A 24,458-nucleotide genomic window follows, 5' to 3' on the forward strand; every position below is an offset into this window, starting at 1 on the left:
TCCTGAAAGAGCAGTGACAGCCACAGAACAGAGGGGAAGTCCCAACTCATTCCAGGCTCTAGCTCCAGCCCCTCCATCTTCAGCTCCACCCCCTATCAAAGAGAAAGCTGCCAGCACACACTGAGCAAAGATGTGATTTGTGTCCACAAATCCAGATCTCCCACAAAATGCACTGGGCACACGCAGTCTGCAAAGGGACACCCTACATATGGACAACACTTTAAGACTGCAATTTGTAAATATTTCCCCTAAATTTATAGAGGCAGAGTTAGTGAAGCAAAGTGAAAAGGCAGAGAAACTGATCTCAATTGAAAGAACAAAAGAAAACTGCTGGAAAAAAAAAAAAATCAGAAGACATGAGGCGGCTGACTGGATTTAAAAAACAAGACCCATATGCATGCTGCCTACAAGAGACTATCTTTAGAGCAAAACTGATACACACAAACTGAAGTGATGGATAAAGATATTTCATATAAACAAAATGAGAAGAAAGCAGGGTAGCAATACTTATATCAATAGTGGACTTTTTTAAGAGGCCATAAAGAAAGACAAAGAAGAGCATTATATAATGATAAAGGGATCGATACAGGAAGTAGATATTATACTCAATAACATATATGCACCCCATACAGAAACATCTAACTATATAAAGTAAATACTAATAGACTTAAAGACAGAAATTGACAATACAATCATAGTAGGGGAATTTTAACACCTCACTTACCTCAATGGACAGATCATCCAGACAGAAAATTAATGAGGCAAGAATGGTCTTAAATGACACAATAAGTAGGTTGGACAAGAAATACTGACAAGACACTACATCCAAATACAACAAAATACACCTTCTTTTCTTTTCAAGTGCACATGGAACGTATTCCAATACACATCACATGACAGGACACTAAACAGGTCTCATAAACTTAAGAGGACAGAAATTATATCAGGTATTTTTCCTGACCACAGTAGTATAAAACTGGAAATCAATTATAGAAAGAAAAAAGGGAAAATTACAAACACATAGAGACTAAACAACATGCTACCAAAAAAAGGGGCTAATGCATTTGCAGCAACATGGATGAACTAGAGACTCTCATACTCAGTGAAGTAAGTCAGAAAAAGACAAATACCATATGATATCACTTATATCTGGAATCTAATATAGGGCACAAATGAACCTTTGCACAGAAAAGAAAATCATGGACATGGAGAACAGACTTGTGGTTGCCAAGGGGGAGGGAGAGGGGTGAGATGGACTGGGAATCTGGGATTAATAGATGCAAACTATTGCCTTTGGAATGGATAAGCAATGGGATCCTGCTGTGTAGTACTGGGAACTATGTCTAGTCACTCACGATGGAGCATGATGGAGGATAATTTGAGAAAAAGAATGTAAATATGTATGTGTGACTGGGTCAGTGTGCTGTACAGTAGAAAACTGACAGAACACTGTAAGCCAACTATAACGGAAAAAAATAATCATTTCAAAAGGGGGCTGGTAATAAAAACAATGAGGAAATCAGAAAATACCTTGAGACAAATGAAAATATATATACACATACTCAACATACATCATATTCAAAACCTATGGTGTGCAGCAAAAGCAGTTCTATTTTTTTTTAATTTTTTTTGTCTTTTTAGGGCTGTTCCTGCAGCATATGGAGGTTCCCAGGCTAGGGGTCTAATTGGAGCTGTAGCTGCCGGCCTACGCCAGAGCCACAGCAACACGGGATCCGAGCCGAGTCTGCAACCTATACCACAGCTCACAGCAACGCTGGATCCTTAACCCACTAAGCAAGGCCAGGGATCGAACCCACAACCTCATGGTTCCTTGTCGGATTCGTTAACCACTGAGCCACGATGGAAACTCCAGCAAAAGCAGTTCTAAAAGGGTAGTTTCTAGCAATACAGGCCTTCCTCAAGAAACAAGAAAAACTTCATCTAAACAATCTACCCTACCATCCAAAGGAATCAGACAAAGAAGAACAAACAAAGCCCAAAGCTAGCAGAAGGAAGGAAATAATAAAGATCAGAAAGAAGAGACACACAAACACAAAAGAACAATGAAACCAAGAGGTGGTTTTTTTGAAAAGATAAACAAAACTGATAAATCTCTAGTCAGGCTCAAATGAAATTACCTCACTTCACTAAGAAGTACGGATATGTACCCAGTATGAACAAGTAGCTAAGAACTCTAGAACATGAACTATCTCTACAGAAGAGATAAAAGCAAGGGAAAAACTGATGTGCAAAGGTTCAGCTGGAGAATACTTGTATTCCCCAAGCACTAAGAAAGAATAAACCGGAAAGCCACGGAAGAGTAACCCTAAAATGGAAAAGAAAGCCTTAGAGACTAAGATTGGTTTGTTTCTCATTATGAGGCTTTTTGATAACTATTAGCAACCTGAGAAGTAATAAATTATTTCTGGAGAAATCTATTCACTCTAATTTTAACAATGAAGTTTTGCTTTGTTACATAGGTATTTCATTCATTGAGATTTCATCAGAGGAAATATTTAGCTGTGTAAATTCAGCTGAGGGATAAACACACCTAACTGACTTATTTTCACAACAGGGAATCATTTCAAACATTTCTGGTATCTCCAATATTTGAGCTTTTAGTTTAACTATACCACAAAATTTTAATTAAAACATATCAGAATCTGGAGTTCCCATCATGCCTCGGCAGTAATGAACCTGACTCATCATGAGGATGCGGGTTCAATCCCTGGCCTCGCTCAGTGGGTTAAGGATCCAGCATTGCAGTGAGCTGTGGTATAGATCTCAGACGCGGCTCTGATCCTGCATTGCTGTGGCTGTGGTGCAGACCAGCAGCTATAGCTCCGATTCAGATTCAACCCCTATTCTAGGAACTTCCATATCCCACAGGTGTGGCCCTTAAAAGGCAAAAAAAAAATTAAAATTAAAAAAAACATATCAGAATATGGCAAAATTAATTTTATTAAGATAGGTAAATTGGAAGGCAAATGCAAAGGGAAAATAACTTGTGACTGGGGAGTTCTCTTTGGCTTTCACAACTTTGTTAACCAAATCAAACCAATAAGACTGTCCCATTTCTGGAGTTCCCATCATGGTGCAGTACAAACAAATCCAACTAGCAACCGGGAGATTGCGGGTTTGATCCCTGGCCTCACTCCATGGGTTAAGGATCCAGCATTGCCATGAGCTGTGGTGTAGGTCTCAGACTTGGCTCAGATCCTGCGTTGCTGTGGCTGTGGTGTAAGCCGGCAGTTTTAGCTCCGATTCGACCCCTAGCCTGGGAACCTCCATATGCCATGGGTGGGGCCCTACAAAAAAGACAAAAAAAAAGACTGGAAAAAAAAAAAAAACACCCATGAGGGAAGTCAATAGAAACTGTAAGAGCAGAAAAAAATTCACCATGAACTTCATTTAAGAGATCACTGAAATTTCATTTTGTTAAAAAGCATTTATGTGAATCTTGCCCTAAGATAAAAGAGCTCCAACATTTTTTAAGGAAACTAAAATGATAATTCTTAGATACAGAGCATAAACATTTTTTTTCTAATTCCAGGAAAAAAAAAAGCTAAATTTTGCTCCAAAAGAACTCAAGAAATTAAAATTTAATTTGTTTGCTATGGAAGGTTTGCTGAAAGCTAATTAGCTCTTAATGGAAACAAGCTACTGGGGTATTACTCTCTCTGAGAGCAATAGTTTGGTGCAACCTACTGTAAAATGAAGGAGAGAGAAAAGGGCACAGCTCTGGGGAGTTAACACACTCCTTCTGATAGAAAAATGAACACAGCAAACAATTTACTTTTCTGCTATAAACCCAATAATAAACTAGATTTCACTAGGGCAGTGGTGTTCTAAAAAAATTCCTGTCAGGTACAAGAATGATTTGATCATGCTCCATCCCTTATCTGAAGGGGAACAATAAATTCTCAGTTGTACCATGACTAAGCTTTTGAAGATGTCTTTATCCACTAAGAATCCTATAAGAAGAAACATAATAAAATAATAAATGCTGCCCTAGACATAAAATGATTTAATGTTCCAACAGTTATTACTTGGTATTCTAAGGTCTAATATACACCATCTAAATTAGGATGACCATCCTTTAAAGAGCCAATAAATAAGTTACAACAAATGGTTCATAATTGTCTTTATATTATTAGAAATCTATTTGCACATAAAAATTAAGCACATTAATTTGCACATTCTACTCTTGATTCACACTTAAAGTATTTTGCCTAAAAAACATCATCACTGGAGAGGATGCTATTTAAGTTAATGAGTTACCATTTTAGGCACTAGCTAAAATTAAGGGTGGGTGACACCTGTATCAGGGTTAGGCCTAACTCTGTTTTGGTTACAGGAAGCAATTAAAGAATATTCACAAAAATTAATCACCTGTTAGACCACAAATAAAATCAAATAATAAAAATTATAAATAGACTACATGATCTGATCACAATGCAATAAAGCTAGAAATTGATAGCAAAGAGGCATATTTCACCTATGATCAAACACTTACATACACTAATTTAACAAAAGTTGGCCAATAGGCACTCTCATACACTGCTAGCACAACCTATATTTGGGGTAACTTGGCAATATCTTTCAATGTTAGAAATGCTTTATGGATGGAAGTAGAGACTCTCATACTAAGTGAAGTAAGTCAGAAAGAGAAAGACAAATACCACATGATATCTCATATCTGGAATCTAACATATGGCACAAATAAACCTTTCCACAGAAAAGAAAATCATGGACATGGAGAAGAGACTTGTGGTTGCCAAGGGATGGACTGGGAACTTGGGGTTAATAGATGAAAACTATTGCCTTTGGAATGGATAAGCAATGGGATCCTGCTGTATAGCACTGGGAACCATATCCAGTCACTTATGAAGGAGCATGATAATGTGAGAAAAAAAGAATGTATACATGTATGTGTGACTGGGTCACCCTGCTGTATTGTAGAAAATTGACAGAACATTGTAAACCAGCTATAATGGAAAAAAATAAGAATTATTACATACAAAAATAAATAAATTTTTTTAAAAAAGAAATGCTTAGACCATTTTACAGTAGGTTGCACCAAATCAACTTGTTTGATTAGGAAACACCTAGTGAGCATCAAAAACTACTGATGCCATGTCTAGTGCTAGAGATTGGGATTGGGATACAGCCTGGGTTTTAAACCTTTTAAAAGATTCCCCAGATGATATTAACACACAAACAAGTTTGTGAATCTCTGGCTTATGCATCCTTTGATGAAGCAATTCCACTTCTTATTATTTATCTTATGCTCGTATATTCACACAAGTGATGAATAACCTACATCTTTAATTGCAGCTTTGTTTTATAATACCAACAGATTATAAAAACATAAATGTTCACCAAACAGTGACTTGTTAAATAAACATGGAATATTCACAAAATGTAAAACTATGTATCTGTTAAGAAAGAGTACAGGTGGTACGTGAATTATATCTCAATAAGACTGTTATATATATTTTTGAAATGAAATGCAGAATGGTGCAGTCAACATACTATCACCTATGTGAAAAAAATATATACACACACACAAACTGTTCAAAGAATGGCTATCTCCTGGGGTGAAAATATGCCTTTTCTGTGTAAATGCTTTCAAATACTGGAATCTGTACTGTGTTATGTATTAACTCTTAAAAAATAAATTTTAAAAATAAAATATAAAATCAGTCTGGTCATATCATTCTCCAGGAAAACAGAATTTTTATAAACTAAACATTCAAAGGGAATTCTGAAACATTTCAGAAATGATGGAAATACTCTATCTTGATAGTGATGGTGGTTGCACAATTGTCTATGTTTCTCAAAACTCAGAGAACTGCATTCCTAAAGTGAGTGAACTTTAGGTAAGTTTGTATTTCAATAAAGTTGACTTTAAAAAATTTTTTAAACTCTTACATGACAATTGGACCTCTTGAACAATGCCAGGAGAAATGCAAATTGGCACAATCAATTTGGAAACCTGGTTGGCAGTAGCTGCTGGATCTGGGCAGGCACAAATTCTGTGAGCAAGTATTTCCACTCCAGCCTGGGTACCCAATGAAAACACACACACTGATTCACCAAGGAGCATACCAAGTAACAGTCATGGTCACGCTCAAGACTGCATAAATAAATAAGTACATACATACATAGGAACCATGTAAACACTGTAAAAAGTAAAATGGACCAGCAGATTGTAGTGTACTTGAGCAATGGAAAGCCACGTGGGAGGTGTTTCAGTGTGAAGTTGGATATTGCCAAGAGCAAGGACTGATGGCAAAGAGCATGAGCCAAAAGCAAAACACAAGTGGCCCTTAGGCATATAAAGAAATATTCAACTTCATACCTGAGAGGAAAAATACACAGGTAGAATTACACTTAGATAAACTATCTCATCACACTGGCAAAAATCTGAAATTTATCAACAAATTCTGATGGCAAGGTTGCAGGGAACTAGGCATCCTCAAACACATCCCTTGGAGATGTACAAATGGTAAAATCCCCACGTTGGGAAATTTGGCCAAATCGTTTAAAAAAAAAAAAGAGTTCAGTTCATTTATCTTTTGACACACAAATACCCTACCTGGAGATTTATCCTGTAAGATGTACATGTTTACCTAAAAAATGATGTCTGTTTAAGATTATTCATTGCTTGCTCTATCACAAGATGAGAAATAAATCAAGTCTATCTATTAGATATTAATGAGATAAAGTATGGTACACCCATACAACAGAAGACTTTATAACTGTAAAACACAATGTGGGAACAAAACTGGGAGAAAAATCATGGAGTAGAAAAACGTACATAATATGCTATTTGTGTGTGAAAGGGAGAAATGAGAAAACAGTCACACTAGTTTGCCTTTGGACACAGAAATGAATAAAAGTAGTGAACCATACAGGAAAATGGAAAGATGAGGGAAGAACACAGTGGACAGAGGCAGGAACAAGACTTCTCAGTATTATCTTTTTATATCTTTCCCCAAATAGAAATTTATTCCCATTTTGAAATGTTGGGCTTAATCATTTTTGAAAAAAAAAAAAAAAGAAAGAAAACAAAAACCCAATTAGGGAAATAAAAACATCCTTTCCCCACCCCTCCTTTCAAGAGGTATGAATGGATTTTGCAAACTGCACAGCAGTTGCTGGGGCCTGTGGGGTCTAGGACCTCCCTTGAGAAGGGGTAGCGGTGATGGGAGAGCAGGTGGGTAGCAATAGGCAGGCCTTTCATGTTTTGTTCTTGACCTCTGAAGCCTCAGCTAATAATGACATAACTCTTATTTTAATATCCGGTTTCAAGAGAAAGGCAAACAGATAGAAGAGAATAATGAATATAAAAAGAGACCCTACAAAAGGAAAAAGGGTATTAAAATGGAGTTTAGGAGTGATAATAATTTCAGTTAACAAAATTATTTGGGTATCTTTTATAGCAGTATTCAAAATGTATCTTGCCCTTTCAAACTGCTACACGGTTATGTTGATTATGGCTATAACAATTTAATTTTAAAATCATTTTTCTCCTTTTTAAAAATTATTTGCCTAGGTGGAAGTCTTTGTGCATATATGACTTTTTCTCTAGACAGATACTTAGAACTGAAGGTAGAAGGCTACATACCTTTTCCAGTTTAATTAAACTAGAATGAATAAATATTAAGAGGTTTGAGGTTATCAGTAGGTAAGTGAATGCAAAATAAAAGTCCCATTTTCAACTGTTAGTTTGGTAAAGATATTGCCAAGAGGGTGAATAAATACTGTCATGAAGAGATTTTCACATATTTTTGATAAATGAAAAGGCAAATTTCAGAAAAACAGAGCCAATGATACTATGTTTTTTAAAAAATCAATGACCACAAAGTGAAGCTAGTTATTCCTGTATAAACATAATGAATTTAAATAGCCCCCCCCAAAAGTTCTGAAAGGACATACACCAAAATAGTAACTATTAGCCCTGGGGGGAGACGAGAGCAGTGTGGTGGGGAGTGAGGAAGCCAAGAGGAACTCTTGATTATTCTCTTGAAATTTAGAACAGAGATAGGATATTCAAATATTAATTATGGAATTAAAAACAAAAAAAGGAGGAGTTCCCATTGTGGCTCAGTGAGCTAAGAACCTGACTAGTGTCCACGAGGATGTGGGTTCAATCCCTGACCTTTCTCAGTGGGTTAAAGGTCTGGCATTGCCGCAAGCTGTGGGGTAGGTCCCAGATACGGCTTGGATCCCACATTGCTGTGGCTCTGGCACTGGACGGCAGCTGCAGCTCCAATTTGACCCCTAGCCTAGGAACTTCCATATGCTGCAGTTGCAGTTCTTAAAAAAAAAAAAAAAAAAGAAAAGAAAAAGAAAAAAGTCCATAAAGATTAATCCATTGAATTCTGCTTGTAAACTATCTTAAAAAAAATAAACTGACTTCTAAACCTAGTGTCTAAACATTCTAAAATAAAAATGTTATAAACTGTTTCTACCTCACTAGGTTTTATCCCCTCAATGTGAGGAAACTCAGATGAATTTAATAAAGAGTTGGAAAGAAAACAGCTGTGAAAACATGCCACATGAACCCGCAAGAGTCAATATTAAAAAAAAAAAAAAAAGTAAATTCAATCTGTTCAACCTAAAGAAAGGATAAAATTAGTATACATTGTTACTACTTGGGTATCAAAGATGCAGTAAAGAAACAACTATGTGAATTTGGATTTAACTTCTAAAAGATTCACTCTTTAGATTGAAATTTCTTCTGTAGGAAGAAAGAATGGTATCTTCTGAGTGAGAAACTTGTAAGGCTCACTGGACAAAAATTTAAAAGGCTATGGAAATATAGGATTTAGAATTGACAAGAACATACAGAGTAAAGTGCTGCCCAAATTCTGTTGCAATATGGCACAGAGAGTACCATCTATGGGGCAATATTCACGTGTCACTCTCTGGAAATGAAGGAGGCTGCTCACAGCAGAGGGAAACAGGCCTAAGGGCTGCAACAGCCCCAGCACAGTGGCTGACCTGGGGATCCAGAGCACCAGGGCAGCCCTGTTACGGGTCATGGCATGGCCTGGGTCCTGGCACAACCCAGGGAAGGCTCTCTTGGTTCAGCCTTTCACTCAGTATGGACACCCTCTACAAAGAGCCTTTCTTGTTCAGTAGTAACAACAGTGACAGTGGCTCATCACTAGGTAGGACTTGCAAACAGCAGGCCAGATGAAATCCAAGTGATTGGGGCTATGATTTAGTTCCCTGGGAAACACTAAAGGGCAACTCCACAGGTGAGCTGAACCTATAGGTGGATCCAAACCCAAAATGTCTGCAATCACCACCCATACAACCATGACTAGTGTTCCTGTTTGAAAGCAATGACCCTTCTCTTCTCCTTCTGCAGACCTAGGTGCTCTCTTCTTTGCAAGACTGAGACAGTTGCCATGACCCCTGATATTTGTACTAAAAAAATTGCAGGTAGTCTCTTTGATAAAGGTAAAAAGCCCTCCACTTCTCAATGAAAGTATGTCAACTAAATAAAATAGCAGCAAAATTACAGTTTGTAATACTATAGAGATTTAATAAAAACTCAATATAATGAGATGCCAATTGAATATAAGTATGTGTTCAATTTTCTTATTAAAAATTTATAATTTTAAAGCATTATGAATTCCACAGTATGCAAATGCTAAAAAGGGATAAAAATGTGGTAATGTGACTCAAAACACCATAAATGACAGACACTACAAACCATAAAACATGAACATTTACCACTTTGGTAACTCAAACATTAGTCTTATAGAATCTCATCACCTTTAACAACATTTTGGAACACATAAAATTCACTTTATAGATGAGAAACAAAAAAAGAAAATTTGTAACACACAGAAATCCCTTGCATTTTTTTGTTTGTTTTTTTTAGGGCCGCACCCATGGCATATGGAGGTTCCCAGGCTAGGGGTTGAATTGGAGCTGTAGCCACTGGCTGCCTAATGCCACAGCCATAGCAACGCAGGATCTGAGCAGTGTGCATGACCTACACCACAGCTCACAGCATGTGGGATCCTTAACCCTCTAAGCAAGGCCAGGGATAGAACCTGCTTCCTCATGGATACTAGTCAGGTTCATTAACCACTAAGCCACTACGGGGAACTCCACCCTTGCATTTCTATAAACAATAAAAGGTCAGAAAAGAGAAATTATTAAGGAAATAATCCCATTTACCATGACATCGAAAAGAATAAAATACAGAGGAATAAACCTACTTAAAGAGGCAAAAGACCTGTACTCTAGAAACTATGACACTAATGAAGGAAATCAAAGATGACACAAACAGATGGAAAGAAATACCATGTTCTCAGATGGGAAGAATCAACATTGTCAAAATGACTATCCTACCCAAGGCAATCTACAAATTCATTGTGATCCCTATCAAACTACCAATGGCATTTTTCGCAAAACTAGAAAAAAAAGTTTAAATTCATATGGAAACACAAAAAAACAATCTTTTTTTGTTGTTGTTGTTGTTGTTATTGTTGCTATTTCTTGGGCCACTCCCGCGGCATATGGAGGTTCCCTGGCTAGGGGTCGAATCGGAGCTGTAGCCACCGGCCTATGCCAGAGCCACAGCAACGCGGGATCCGAGCCGCGTCTGCAACCTACACCACAGCTCACGGCAACGCCGGATCGTTAACCCACTGAGCAAGGGCAGGGATCGAACCTGCAACCTCTTGGTTCCTAGTCGGATTCGTTAACCACTGCGCCACGACGGGAACTCCAAAAAAAACAATCTTGAAAAAGAAGTATGAAGCTGGAGGAAATCAGGCTTCCTGACTTCACACTATACTGCAAAGCTATAGTCATCAACACAGTAATACAGACCAGTGCAACAGGATAGAAAGCCCAGAAATAAATCCACCCACATATGGTCAATTAATCTATGACAAAGGAGGCAAGAACATACAAAGGAGAAAAGACAGTCTCTTCAGTAAGTAGTGATGGAAAAACTGAACAGCTGCATGTAAAATAATGAAATTAGAACATTCTCTTACACAATGCTCAAAAATAAATTCAAAATACACAACATTGTAAATCAACTATGCTTTAATAAAAAGTAGGAAAAAAATGAAAACAAAAAAATAAATAAATAAATAAATTCAAAATGGATTAAAGACCTAAATATAAGGCTGGATACCATTAAACTCTTAGAGGAAAATATAGGCAGAACACTCTTTGACATAAATTGTAGCAATATCTTTTTGGACCCACCTTCTAGAGTCATGAAAATAAAACAAAAATAAACAAATGAGACCTAAATAAAGTTAAAAGTTATTGCCCAGGAGTTCCATTGTGGCTCAGCAGTAATGAACTCAACTAGTATCCATAAGGATGCAGGTACAAACCCTGGCCTTGCTCAGGACCCAGCACTGCTGTGAGCTGTGGTGTAGATCACAGACACAGCTCGGATCCACACATTGCTGTCTGTGGTTGAGACATAGGCTGGCAGCCACAGCTCCAATTCGACCCCCTAACCTGGGAACTTCCATATGTCACAGGTATGGCCCTAAAAAAAAAAAAAAAAAAAAAACTTTTGCACTGAAAAGGAAACCATTTTTTAAAAAATGAAAAGGCAACCCACAGAAACAGGGGAAAATCTTTGAAAACAAAGCAACCAACAAGGGATTAATCTCCAAAATACACAAAAATTTCATATAGCTTTATATAAAAAAAAATCAAAAAATGGTCAAAAGATCTAAATAGACATTTCTCCAAAGAATACAGCTGACCAAAAAAAAAAAAAAAATACATGAAAAGATGGTCAACATCACTAATTACTAGTGAAATGCAAATCAAAATTAAAGTAAGATATCACCTCATACCAGTCAGAATAGTCATCATCAAAAAGGCTACAAAACAGTAATTAATGCTGGAGAGGGTGTAGAGATAAGGGAACCTGCCTACACTGCTGGTGGGAATGTAGGTTGGTACAACCACTATGGAGAATGGTATGGAGATTCCTTAAAAAACTCAATATAGAACTACTACATGATCCAGCAATCCCACTCCTAGACACATATCTGGAGAAAATGATAATTCAAAAAGATACATGCACCCCAGTGTCCACTGCAGCAATATTTACAGTGGCCAAGACACGCAAGAAACCTAAATCTCCATCAATGGAGGAATGGATAAAGATATGGTGCATATATACAGTGGAATATTATTCAGCTATAAAAAGAATTATTGAAATAATGCCATTTGCAGCAACACGAACAGACCTAGAGATCATCACATTAAGTCAAACCAAACCAAACAACATATGAGATCACTAACATGTGGAATCTAGTAAAAATGATACAAAAAGACTTATTCACAAAACAGAAAGAGACCCAAAGACTTTAAAACCAAACTTATGGTTACCAAAGGGGAAGAGTTGTGGGGAGGGACAAATTGGGAGGCTGACATTGGCATGTACACGCTACTATATGCAAAACAGATAGGTAACAAGAACCTAGTGTGTAGCACAGGGAAATCTACTTAATACTTTGCGATAACCTATATGGGAAAAGAATCTGAAAAAGAACTGATATATGTATACGCATAACTGATTCACTTTGCTCTACACCTGAAACTAACAAAACACTGTAAGCCAACTATACGCCAATAAAATTTTAAAAAAAGAAAAAGGAAAGGAAATTTGGAGTGACAATACCTGGTAAAAGTTGGGCTGTGTTCCGTCATAGCGACAAGCAGCTTCAGAGCATATGCTGGGACGGGGTCAGGCTCCATGAGGATGTGCTCATACCTGAAATTACAAGCCATTAAAAAACGCTCAGTGGAATTGCCAAAGCAATCCTGAGGAACAAACACCAAGCAGGAGGCATAACTCTCCCAGATTTCAGGCAATATTATAAAGCCACAGTCATCAAGACAGTGTGGTACTGGTACCGAAATAGACATACAGACCAATAGAACAGTATAGAGAACCCAGAAATAAACCCAGACACCTATGGTCAATTAATCTTCAACAAAGGAAGGAGGAATATAAAATGGGAAAAAGTCTCTTCAGCAAGTGGTGCTGGGAAAACTGGACAGCAGCATGTATATCAATGAAACTAGAACACACTCTCACACCATGCACAAAAATAAATTCGAAATTGCTTAAAGACTTAAACATAAGACAAGATACCATCAAACTCCTAAAAGAAAACATTCTCTAACATCAGCCATAAAAATGTTTTCTTAGGTTAGTCTCCCAAGACAAAAGACATAAAAACAAAAGTAAACCAATGGGACCTAATCAAACTTGCAAGCTTTTGCACAGTAAAGGAAGCCATTAAAAAAAAACCAAAAAACAACCTATGGAATGGGAGAAAATAGTTTCAAATGATGCAACCGACAAGGGCCTCATCTCCAAAATACACAAACTCAAACAACTTAACAAAAAAACAAACAACCCAATTGAAAAATGGGTAGAAGACCCGAATAGACATTTCTCCAAAGACATATGGATGGCCAACAGGCACACGCAAAAATGCTCAACATCACTAATTACTAGAGAAATGCAAATCAAAAATACAGTGAGGTACCACTTCACACCAGTCAGAATGGCCATCATCAGTAAGTGTACAAATAGTAAATACTTGGAGAGAGTGAGGAGAAAAGGGAACCCTCCTACACTGTTGGTGGGAATGTAAACTGGCACAACCAGTATGGAAAACAATACAGAGGTACCTCAGAAAACTAAATAAAGAACTACCATATGATCCAGCAATCCCACTCCTGGGTATATACCCAGACAAAACTTTCATTGAAAAAGATACATCCACCCTTATCTTCATTGCAGCACTATTCACAATAGCCAAGACATGGAAACAACCTAAACGTCCATTAACGGAGGAATGGATTAGGAAGATGTGGTACATATACACAATAGCATACTACTCAGTCATAAAAAAGAACAAAATAACACCATTTGCAGCAACATAGATGCAACTAGAGATTCTCATACAGAGTGAATGAGTCAGAAAGAGAAAGACATCACATGATATGTATATGAGGAGCCTAAAATATGGCACAAATGATCTATCTACAAAACAGAAACACATCATGGACATGGAGGACAGACTTGTGGTTGCCAAGGGGGAGGGGAGGGAGTGGGATGGAGTGAGACTTTGGGGTTAATAGATGCAAACTATAACATTTAGAGTGGATAAGCATTGAGATATTGATGTATCACAGGGAACTATATCTAATCACTTGTGATGGAACATGATGGAGAAAAATGTGAAGAAAAACAAGGTAATATATGCATAACTGGGTCCCTTTGCATACAGAAGAAATTGACAGAACATTTTAAATCAACCACAATAAAACAAACAACGACAACACTCAGTGCTTTTCCTCACTTAAACTCTCCTCTGAACAACGCAACCAATGTTCCATAAGGTTCAAACATGTGGGGGAAAAAACAGATACTAAAATATATCCTACACAAATATGTTATAGGACATGCACTTTGTCAGTGGCGGTGATGATACTGCCCTACCTCCAAGAGCACTGTTGTTGGGAAGATTCAATGAGAAAATGCAGGTAAAATGGTTAGTAATGAGCTGTACAGCAGTAATGTTAGCAGCTCTTTGCAGGAACCCGCCCTCAGCAGGAAGCCCCTTTCCTTGTTACTTCAGCAAAGCTATATTGTAACCAATTCTTAACCAGGCACCCCGATCCTCTACTCATCTCTGGCCCAAGTATACCTTTCAAATCTTTCCATCATATAATACCTTGCCTTTACCTGTCGGTTCTTTCCGTAGATCAAAGAAGTAGAAAGGAATGAAAAATAATTACCAGATGACTATAGCTCTTCCCTAGCTTCCCCTTCAGCAACCTCCCAAACAAACTGTGGGACCAAACTGTGTGACCAAACTGTGTGAACAAGATCACGCCTAGAGGAGGGTCACCAGGAGCCGATGAGCCTGCCCAGGCTGCGGGGACGACAAGGACTCTGAACATCTATCACAACAATTAACGGAGGTTACTTCCCTGTTCAAAGCTTTCGTGGTTGAGCACACTCTTCAGGGGTGGTTTTGGGGGGACGTTAAGTCCACCACTTCCCCAGATTGCCAGCATTCTGATTAGAGGCACCTTTCCTTTCTATCAACATCTGTGAGTACTGATTTTGTAAGCAGCGAGCAGTGGGACCTGATTCATTCGATTATATTACGAAACTCAGAAACCACTAGGCATTTATGTCAGGTGTTCCCAAGACACCCTCATATTCAGAGATTCGCCAGAGGTCTCAGGAGACACACATCCAGTCGTACCCAGAATGCAGACTTGGTACAGTGACATAGCAAGGGCACATGGCTGAGGCAAGGGAAATGGACACAGGTAGAGGCTGGAAGACGCGATGTGCAGGCTTCGTTATCCTGTCTTCCTCCCACAGGGGGTCCCACAGAGCGCACTCATTCCCCCAGCCACAAAAACGTAGCATGTGTGTGATGTTTCTGCCCAAGGGAACCCATAAAAGACTCAAGGGACCAAGGTATTTACTGGGTGGAGGCTGGTTGCATAGGCAAGCTCGGTCTAACATGTATAAAAATCCCAGACTCCTAGAAAGAAAGCGGGTGTCCCGCATAAATCATGCTGTCTGCTCAGTCAGGCACAGCGAATTACCCTCATCAGTTACATGCCGACTGCCAGCTCTCCGAGAGCCCAGTTCTAAGACGCCGGCCAAGGGCCAACCTTGCCAGCAGGCCCTTCTAAGAACAGCAGTCTCAGGCCTGGTATGTCAGCTCTTTTCGTATGGCATTCTTATTACTACTTTAGAACCCGAAATGAAAATTGTGACCAGAGAGAATAAAACGCAAAATATCTTCATCAAAATTTTCCACCACAAAGCTCAGACTGGGCTCCCATGTTACTTGCCAGACAAAACCTGGTCTATACACGGGGTCTTACCTACTTGGGCTCAGCTCTCCAGTAGACAGCACCGTGTAGATGCTCAATTAATAAGCACAGCATGAATGAACGTATGAACAAACTAACCCATCAACTTTATGACTTCTCTCTCTGGAACAACCAATTAACGAGGGTCTCCAAAATCCAAAATGCGTATTTAAAACTCCACGACATGAAGCAGATGCTTTCCATGTAGAGAAGAGGGCCCCAGGCTCTTACTCAGAGCCTATTTACTCTCATTTTGGAAATCATTATGTAACAAGCTTAATTTTGCGGCCTCTGAGCCCACAGTCATTAAAAAAGAGCCAAGTAAAGGGAGGAGAGGGACCATTACAGAAAGGCAACCTGAGAATTTTAAGAAGTGGGGCTTGAAAGCAAAGGAAAAACAAGAGAGCAAACCCAAGAACTCCTAGCAGAGAGCAGCCTGGAGAGCATTTAAGGCAAAGAAAGGAAGCAGCCGCTCACATCCCAACGGGACCTGAGGGCCCATTCCACACCATAATGTTCAAACTAGAGCCAGTGAGTCAAGAAAATGTTAAATTGGGTAGATCACTCTCTTTAAGGATGCAGGAAATACCATATTTTAGTAACTTTTCTTATGAACTATTTCTAAATTAGAGCCAAGATTCGTCCATGTATGACAAAAAGACAAAATACCAACTGTTTATGATAAATCATAACTAAAATATTAATAAATCAAGGAGAACAGTATGTTAAAAAATATAGCAAGCCCAAGCATAAGTAATTTTAAGAATGAAAAAAAATCAAACTGAGGAAAACAATAAATTTGATCATAAATAAAACAAAAATCAAGAAACATATAAAAGGTGATAAAAACGTATTTGTAAAAATTAACATACAATTCAAAAAATTTTTAAAAAGCAACAACTCAATGTTATCCTTTACTCTGATTAATAGTCTTTTAAAATAAAAAGCTCTAATCATCCTAAATTGGGGCACCCAGGACTACAATGATTTGCTAGATGGATTCACAGAACCCAGAAAAACTGTTCTGCTCTGGATTATGGTTTATTACAGAGAAAGGGTATTGGTTCAATTCAGCAAAGGTGAAAGGTGCATAAAGGCAGAGTCCAAGAGGGACAAGGAACAAGCTTCTAGTTGTCCTCTCTCCATGGAGTGGTGTGGACAGGGCTCCAGCCTCCCAGGAACAATGTGTAACCACACAAGTGAAGCACTACCAGCCAGGGAAGCTGACTCAAGTGCTGGCATCCAGGGTTTCCTTTAGAGGTCAGTCAGTTAAGCGTGGAGAGCCTATGTGGCCAGCATCACTCAGTCTCCAGCCTCTCCTGGAGTCAAGCTCATGGTGTGGCCCAGAGCCCCACCATAACTGACACTATTAGCATCAATTATCCTGGCACGGCTCAAGGCCCCAGGCACACAGAGACTCTCATATCAGGCAGGATTTTCCAAATGCTCATAAATTCTCTTCCAGAAGGTGGTCATGAGCCAGTTTCTTTGTAATATACAGGGTTTGAACCACCCCACCTCTGCTGAGCTCACCCTTGCAGCCCATATCCTTAACAGGGAAACAGAGGCATGGAAGAATTTAAAGTGAGGCATTAAAGTCAGAGAAGAAGGCATTCTTCCACCAAGTACTGGTATTTGGAAATCATCAGCCAGAGAATTTCAATTGAAGTGGGGGTCAGAAACTTCTTAGAAATCACTTCCTGACCCCTGATAACCAGTAGTCCTAGTCTCCCCCACCCCGCCAGACTGACTGAAATCATGGAGGAAAAGACCACAGACTCATGAATTTAAAAAAAAAAAAAACTTCCCATGTGATCATCTTACATGCTTGCATAGAAAGCATAGGAGAAAATATAGACAACTAGTTAGAAATATAGGAAAGAAAACAATCTCAAGAGGACTGAAAAAATCAAATATTTTTAAATGGACTTAACAAGAATATGCAGTACTTCCATTTAAAGAGAAAACACAGATGAAACATTTACTGTCTGAAATACAAATGTGTTGAGGTTGTTTGAGGTATCTAACCTTGAAACAGGAAGGATGTACCAGCCTATGCATGAAAATTTTCCCAAAGGATACTGTTATGTTTTTTTCCCCTTGGAAAAAGAAGGGTAAAATTCATAATGGATATGTTTAGAATAGATATTGAATATACTGAATATATTTTAGTTTAATCAAAGATAGGTTTGTAATGGTCAGCAAGAACTAGCCAGAAGGACGCTGTGATTTATTGAGCTTGTCTTCTAAAGAGGGAGAAAACAGTTAAGCTGATAGTCATTGGATCTCGCACTCCTCTGAATGCAACTTGGCAGGGGGGGAAAAAAAAAACAAACAAACAGTGATAACCCCAGACTCCTGAAATGGCTATGAAGGAGAGTGGCCAGTGAGGAGCAGGCCCTAAGATCCTATTCTTCCACATCAAGGACCCTCCCCAAATAAGTGGTCTTTGCTAGGTCCCAAACAGCTGGAAATCAGATAGGAGAAGCCATTCATATTAAGTTCCCTATCCGAGAGAGAGAAAACTTCTAAAAATCACCCATTCGGGGATACAAGGGATAGACTCTTCCCTACACTGCCCAGTGCCTGGAGGAGCCAGTAGTGCCCAATTAGGTAGGAGTCTTGTGAGAAGTACCCAGTAGTACTTCTGGATGCTTGGGAGAAGTTATTCTGGGGGTATGAATTGGCCAAGTGGAAAGAAGTGCCTATCTCGCTGAGGGAAAGTGGAGGCATCATATAATTAAGAGGTTCACTCTGCTGGGATTAAATCCCAACCTCACATTTCACATGCCAATGAGTGTAGTCTGAGAATCTGGAAAGAGAGAGTCATTCCAGAATATCCAAGGAACTTTAAGGGGAAGTACAATGAGGAAGAGCCTGCTAAATGAAAAGCCGAAGTACTTTACCAAACCAACTAGAATGGTTAAGTGTAGGGTGGGACTAAGAATATACACACATAAATTAAAAAGAAAGAAAGGCGGCCCAACATTGGACAACAAAGAGTCATCTTAGAAAGAGAGACAGATGGTCAGGCCTTATCTTATGAAAATGTATCACCAATAAATTAAAAATTTAAGTAAAAAATGTTTAACCTTGTTAAAATACTAAAGTAAGTAGTCACATATTCTTGGAAGAGAAGGCCTTGGTAGCATGACAACAAAAGAGAAATGAACCCCCAAAATATTTATAGCTTTCAAGTTTTTAAGTATTAAATATTTCTCAAAGGCAAAACCACCATAAACAAAACAAATGAGGGAAAATTTATTTGCAGGATGTTGGCATGCTTTATACATCCTTATATAAAGAGTTACTGCAAACCAACAGCCACCCACCAAGAAAAAAAAAGGGACAAAATCCACCTCAGAAGAATATAAAAAGGGCCAACAAACATGGGGGGAAATGGTCAACATCATTAATATCTGAAGGAATGCAAGTTCAAGCTAACAAGGGTACAATAAAAAAGGCAGTTTCATGAAGGGAAGCTAGTAGTATAAAATGTTCATCATCTAAGAATTGCAAAAATGTGTCAAATGCCCTATATAACTTTTAACACAGGGAATAAAAGGAAATAAGTACATACCCAAAGAAGTACCATGTAAATAAATCCTAGATAGTCACTAACCAGAAATTGTTTCAATGATTTTAATACATTTATAAATGTAAGTGTAGATAAGCAGGTAACAAGTCAGTCAATAAAGTATTGTTATGTAAGTGTAGATAAGATGTTTACAGTATGATGAATAAGGTAGGAGGAAGAAGGACATTTCAGAAAATACTAAGTCAATCTCACCAAGAATGGAGAATCCACATAGTGGAGCAGGCGGATATGAACACAAAATGGTAGGCATGAGGCAAAACACTGAGAGTCCTGAGTGGCTGGGTAAGAACTGTTAAGTTATTTTCTCCAGTGCAAACGTTTCATGGTTCTGAGCAAGGGAATGGTATGGGGAAGGGAGTGTGTTCAATTGCATACCTAACAGTGCAGGATGGAGTTGAGGCTTAAAGAGTTTACAGGAAGGAGATGTGTGGGGTTAGATAAAGAGAAGGCTACCAAATGGCAAAAGCATGGAGATAAAAATCTACCTTTGGAGAAGGCTGAGGACTTTCTTGCACTGCTATGAGAAAGGGGTTGATAACCTACTCTTATTGGCATTTTCTGTACAGTCTCTTCCAAAATTACACTAGGTGATATCCTGAATCAACTCCAAAATTTTAGAAACTGAGAGCAGGCATAAATCAAATAAATAGTTGATATGTGGAGGCTTTCTAGTCTTGTGTTTTTATGTAACCTGAGTTCTATGTGACCCTCCACTGTTTTGTATGGATGGACAGACACCTAAGAACATCAATAGTTACATGAATATACAGGTGGATGGAGAAATAAACAGATGAGTGGGAAGATATATATATATATATATATATATATATACATATATATATATATATATATATCCTATTTTTTCAAGTGAGAGAAAAACAAATGTTAAATATCATTTCAGATAATAAGCTCTAATGTCTAGGCTTCTTCAAAAAAATCAACAGCAAATTTTCATTATGAAGGCCTGAAATGCTTTTAAAAAAAAAATGACTTCAATAAAGCAATACTCAAGGTTTACAAAATATTATCCAAAAAAACTGGGGCACTAGAATTATCCTGAATCAGAGGGATGAAGAAGTACTTATTCTTGCTCTAACTCCCAAATTATCCCAATTTAGATTCCTGTAGATTGTAACCCCTGGGGCGTGGGGGCGGGGGAGGGGGTTGGGTGGGAAATCACTCTACCTAAATGCACTGATTCAAGTACACACTCAAAACAGAAAAGGATTAAGTAAAAGGAACAAAGCAAGACTTTCTGGTGCAAAAACATGTGTATCAGAGTTCCCATAGTGGCTCAGTGGTTAACAAATCTGACTAGTATCCATGAGGATGCAGGTTTGATCCCTGGGCTCGCTCAGTGGGTTAAGGTAAGCATCTGGTGTTGCTGTGAGCTGTGGTGTAGATCACAGATGCGGCCCAGATCCCATGTTGCTGTGGCTGTGGTGTGGGCCAACGGCTACAGCTTGGATTAGACCCCTGGCCTGGGAACCTCCATACGCCACAACTGCGGCCCTAAAAAGCAAAAATAGATAAATAAATAAAAATGTGTGAATTAAATTTCACCTGCAAAAAAAATTATCTATGGAGAGGCCGAAAATGAACTCCTCTTTTATATACTGATTCCCATGAAAGATGGCCAAGTTGATGCCTATTTTAACACAGAATACTTGCAGTTAAGGAAGACAAAGATACAGAACAGAACCAACTGGAGGTCCTCTGAGCCACTACCATAGAAATCAAGTAGCCAAACTCATGATTTTTGTTGGTTACTATTTCAGAGACAGAGAAAAAACTCTACAGTGCGTTGCCACTAATAAAATCCACTTATAAATTCAAATTTCTAAAAGGAAATACAATTCTCATTTGTCCAGAAAAAAGTCCTTTCTCAGATAGAATACAAAGCCTTAATAATTTATGAAGTCATTATGGCCCTGATGCCTGCACAGGTCACAAGAGAATTATACAAAAAGAAACAAAGGCACTACTTGCTTTCCCCAGGAGAGAAATGCTGAACGCCCTATTGTCATAAAAACATTGTAAACACATTTATATCAGCATGATCTCTCCTCAATACAAAACACTCAAAGCTAAAGGAAAATAAGAAAATAGAACAAAACATGTTGGCAAAGTAATTCTACTCTACCAAAGGCAAACTGCATGGCACATTTTTTCCCCAGGGCCTGCTACCTGGAATAAAGCCTTCCACGACTACGCTATCTAAATAAAATAGCCTCCCCCACCACCCTGCCACACCACCACTCCCCTTGGTGACTAGAGGAAAAAAAAAAAAAAAAGCATAACCTAAAAGTTGAGAATTTATTTATTTATTTATTTTTGCTTTTTAGGGCCACACCCAAGGCATGTGGAGGTTCCCAGGCTAGGGGTGGTATCAGAGCTGCAGCTGCCAGCCTACTACCACTGCAACAATGGATCCAAGCTGCGTCTGTGACCTACACCACAGCTCACGGCAACGCCGGCTCCTTAACCCACTGAGCACGGCCAGAATTGAACCCACAACCTCATGGTACCTAGTCGGATTCGTTTCCGCTGCGCCAGGATGCGAACTCCAAGAATTGGCCTTTTATTGGGCAGACTTGCTGAGGACTTAAGCCTGGGAGGTAGTCTCTCAGACAGCTCTAAGGGACTGCTCTGAAGAGGTGAGGGAGAAGCCAGGATATATAAGGTTTTGCAAAAAAAAAAAAAAAATAGGTAGTTGGATCATCAAAAGATTACTGCTAATTAAAGAAAAAACAGACATCTCAAGTTAATGAATTAAGCACTCTTCTATGTAAGGGAAGATGTGAGAGGCTGTGCTCACTGGAATCATTCCTTTGATACACACCTTAGCTATCTAGGGATAGTATCCTCTTCTTTTCTCCAGCCTGAATCCCCTCAGAGTGCGCAGTCTGGGGCAGGTGCAGTGGCTGATGGCCTCAACATCCTTTGTTTAGGTGGGTGACATGCTTCTTCCACACCCTTATCATCATTCTCTATCTTCCTATAATGTTTTCCTTTCCTTTTTTTTTCTTTTCTTTTCTTTTTAGGGCTACACCCACAACACATGGAAGTTCCCAGGCTAGGGGTCAAATCAGAGCTGTAGCCACCAGCCTGAACCACAGTCACAGCAACACAGATCCAAGACACATCTGCGACCTAAGCCACAGCTCAGGGCAAACGCTGGATCCTTAATCCACTGAGAGAGGTCAGGGATCAAACCTGGATCCTCACGGACACTACATCGGGTTCTTAACCCACCGAGCCACAGTGGGAACTCCTGTTTTTGGTTTTTTTCTTCACGGCACTTACAATTAAGTCATCTAATATATTTATTTGTTTACTTCTTTCCCCCTCCCACTAGGCACTGAGGGACAGGGTTTCAGTCCTGAGTGCCTGGCACATGGAAATCACTTGATATATCACTTATTGAATAAATTAACTAAGAAAGAAAGGAGAAAGAGAAGAGAGAAAGGGTTTTAAAGCTTCTATGAACAATCACACAAGGTAGTACAAATTACATTATTTACATTTGTATGAATATTAAAATTTCCTCTTCCCCAAGAATAGTAATGATGTGTTTCCTGAGGGAAGGATCTAGTCCCATTTATAGCTAAATTTTGAAAGAGCAATGCCCTCCCCTTACGTAACAAGTGTCACAAAAAAAAAAAAAAGTTCAAATGGTCAGCAGAAGACCATTTTCAGGATTAAAATTTCATTGATAATGACTTTGATATAAAACTTCTCAGAGGTTCTGATTTTAATTAATAAGGTCATTCTGGCCTTAAATTCCATTAAATATAGCCTCTTTTCTTTGTCGTGAACCTTTAAAATTAAATCTTGTCTCTACGCTGGTTTATCTTTCTTTCTGGGACGGGGCAGGGGGGAGGAAATGACTTTTTCTCATTGATCATACAGATAACAGTTATGTTCCTGGCATTCCAACTATCTTGAAGAAAAGAGGAGGGACTGAAAGAAGAAAGAAGGGGCAGGAAGTGAGGGCACACACACCAAGTCAGTCAGTGGCAGATACAAGATTTGAATATAAATACATCCTTTTTTTTTTAAGGCTATATCCACACCTGCTGCATATGGAAGTTCCTGGGCTAGGGGGTCCAACTGGAGCTACAGCTTCAGCTTTCAGCAACGCCGGATCTTTAACCCACTGAGCAAGGCCAGGGATTGAACCCACAACCTCACAGAGGATGTCCTTAACCTACTCACTGAGCCACAATGGGAACTCCATGGATACAAATATATTTAATCACAAGATGCAGATTACCAGTGACAAATATTACCAACTTTAAGAAGCTGACAGTTTTCTCAAGCTGGTGGCCAAAGAGGAAGTCAGACCAACGCCAAGCACAAGGGGGATTTGACAAACCACTGTTGGCTTGAAGATGCAGGGGCCGCTTGAAAAGAATTTCGGGCACAGAAAAGAATGTGAAGCAGTGCAGAAACAGGGACTTTGTCCTGCAACTGTGTACTGGGGTGAATAATAGCTCCCTAAAGATATGCCCAAGTCCTAAGCCCTGTAAACGTGACCTTATTTGGAAAAAGGGTCTTTGCAGATAAGATGGATCTCGAGATAAGTGGTCCTGACTTTAGGGCAGGCCCCAAGTATGGTGATAGCTGTCCTTAAAAGAAAGAGTCAGAGGCAAATGTGAGGCAGACGCAAAGGGGGAAAGGCCTGTGGAGACTGCCAGAGACTAGAGAGCTGTTGCCTTAAGTCCAGCACTGCTGGCAGCCATCAGGAGCTGAGAGAGAGGTGTGGCTTCTCCCCACTGTCTCCAAAAGAACATAACCCTGCTGACTTCTGGCCTCCTGAATTCTGAAAGAATAAATTTCTGTTGTTTTAAGCCATTCAGTTTGTGATCATTTATTACAGCAGCCCTAAGAAACTAATACAAACCCCAAGAAACAATGCTGCCAACAG

The 24,458-nt window shown here is 38.9% G+C and overlaps 1 protein-coding gene across 28 annotated transcripts in view; it reads right to left on the bottom strand.

Annotated features, from left to right (window-relative positions):
* Positions 1-24,458, bottom strand: part of ULK4 (unc-51 like kinase 4) — a 540,161-nt gene that overhangs the window by 326,903 nt on the left and 188,800 nt on the right. For all 28 annotated transcript variants that reach the window (XR_014822784.1, XR_014822772.1, XR_014822770.1 and 25 more), the window contains one exon: positions 12,695-12,787. Coding sequence is in view for 15 of the 28 variants with exons in the window: in XM_084987830.1 (XP_084843956.1) it covers positions 12,695-12,787 (93 nt within the window). In the remaining 13 variants the exon portion in view is untranslated. The remainder of the gene's footprint in view (positions 1-12,694; positions 12,788-24,458) is intronic.

This window comes from Sus scrofa, chromosome 13 (genome assembly GCF_054392235.1).
Source record: "Sus scrofa isolate SSC_HxYL_T2T_F1_AM1 chromosome 13, Sscrofa_HxYL_maternal_Yorkshire_Landrace_v2.0, whole genome shotgun sequence".
In the NCBI taxonomy this organism is placed as follows: domain Eukaryota; kingdom Metazoa; phylum Chordata; class Mammalia; order Artiodactyla; family Suidae; genus Sus; species Sus scrofa.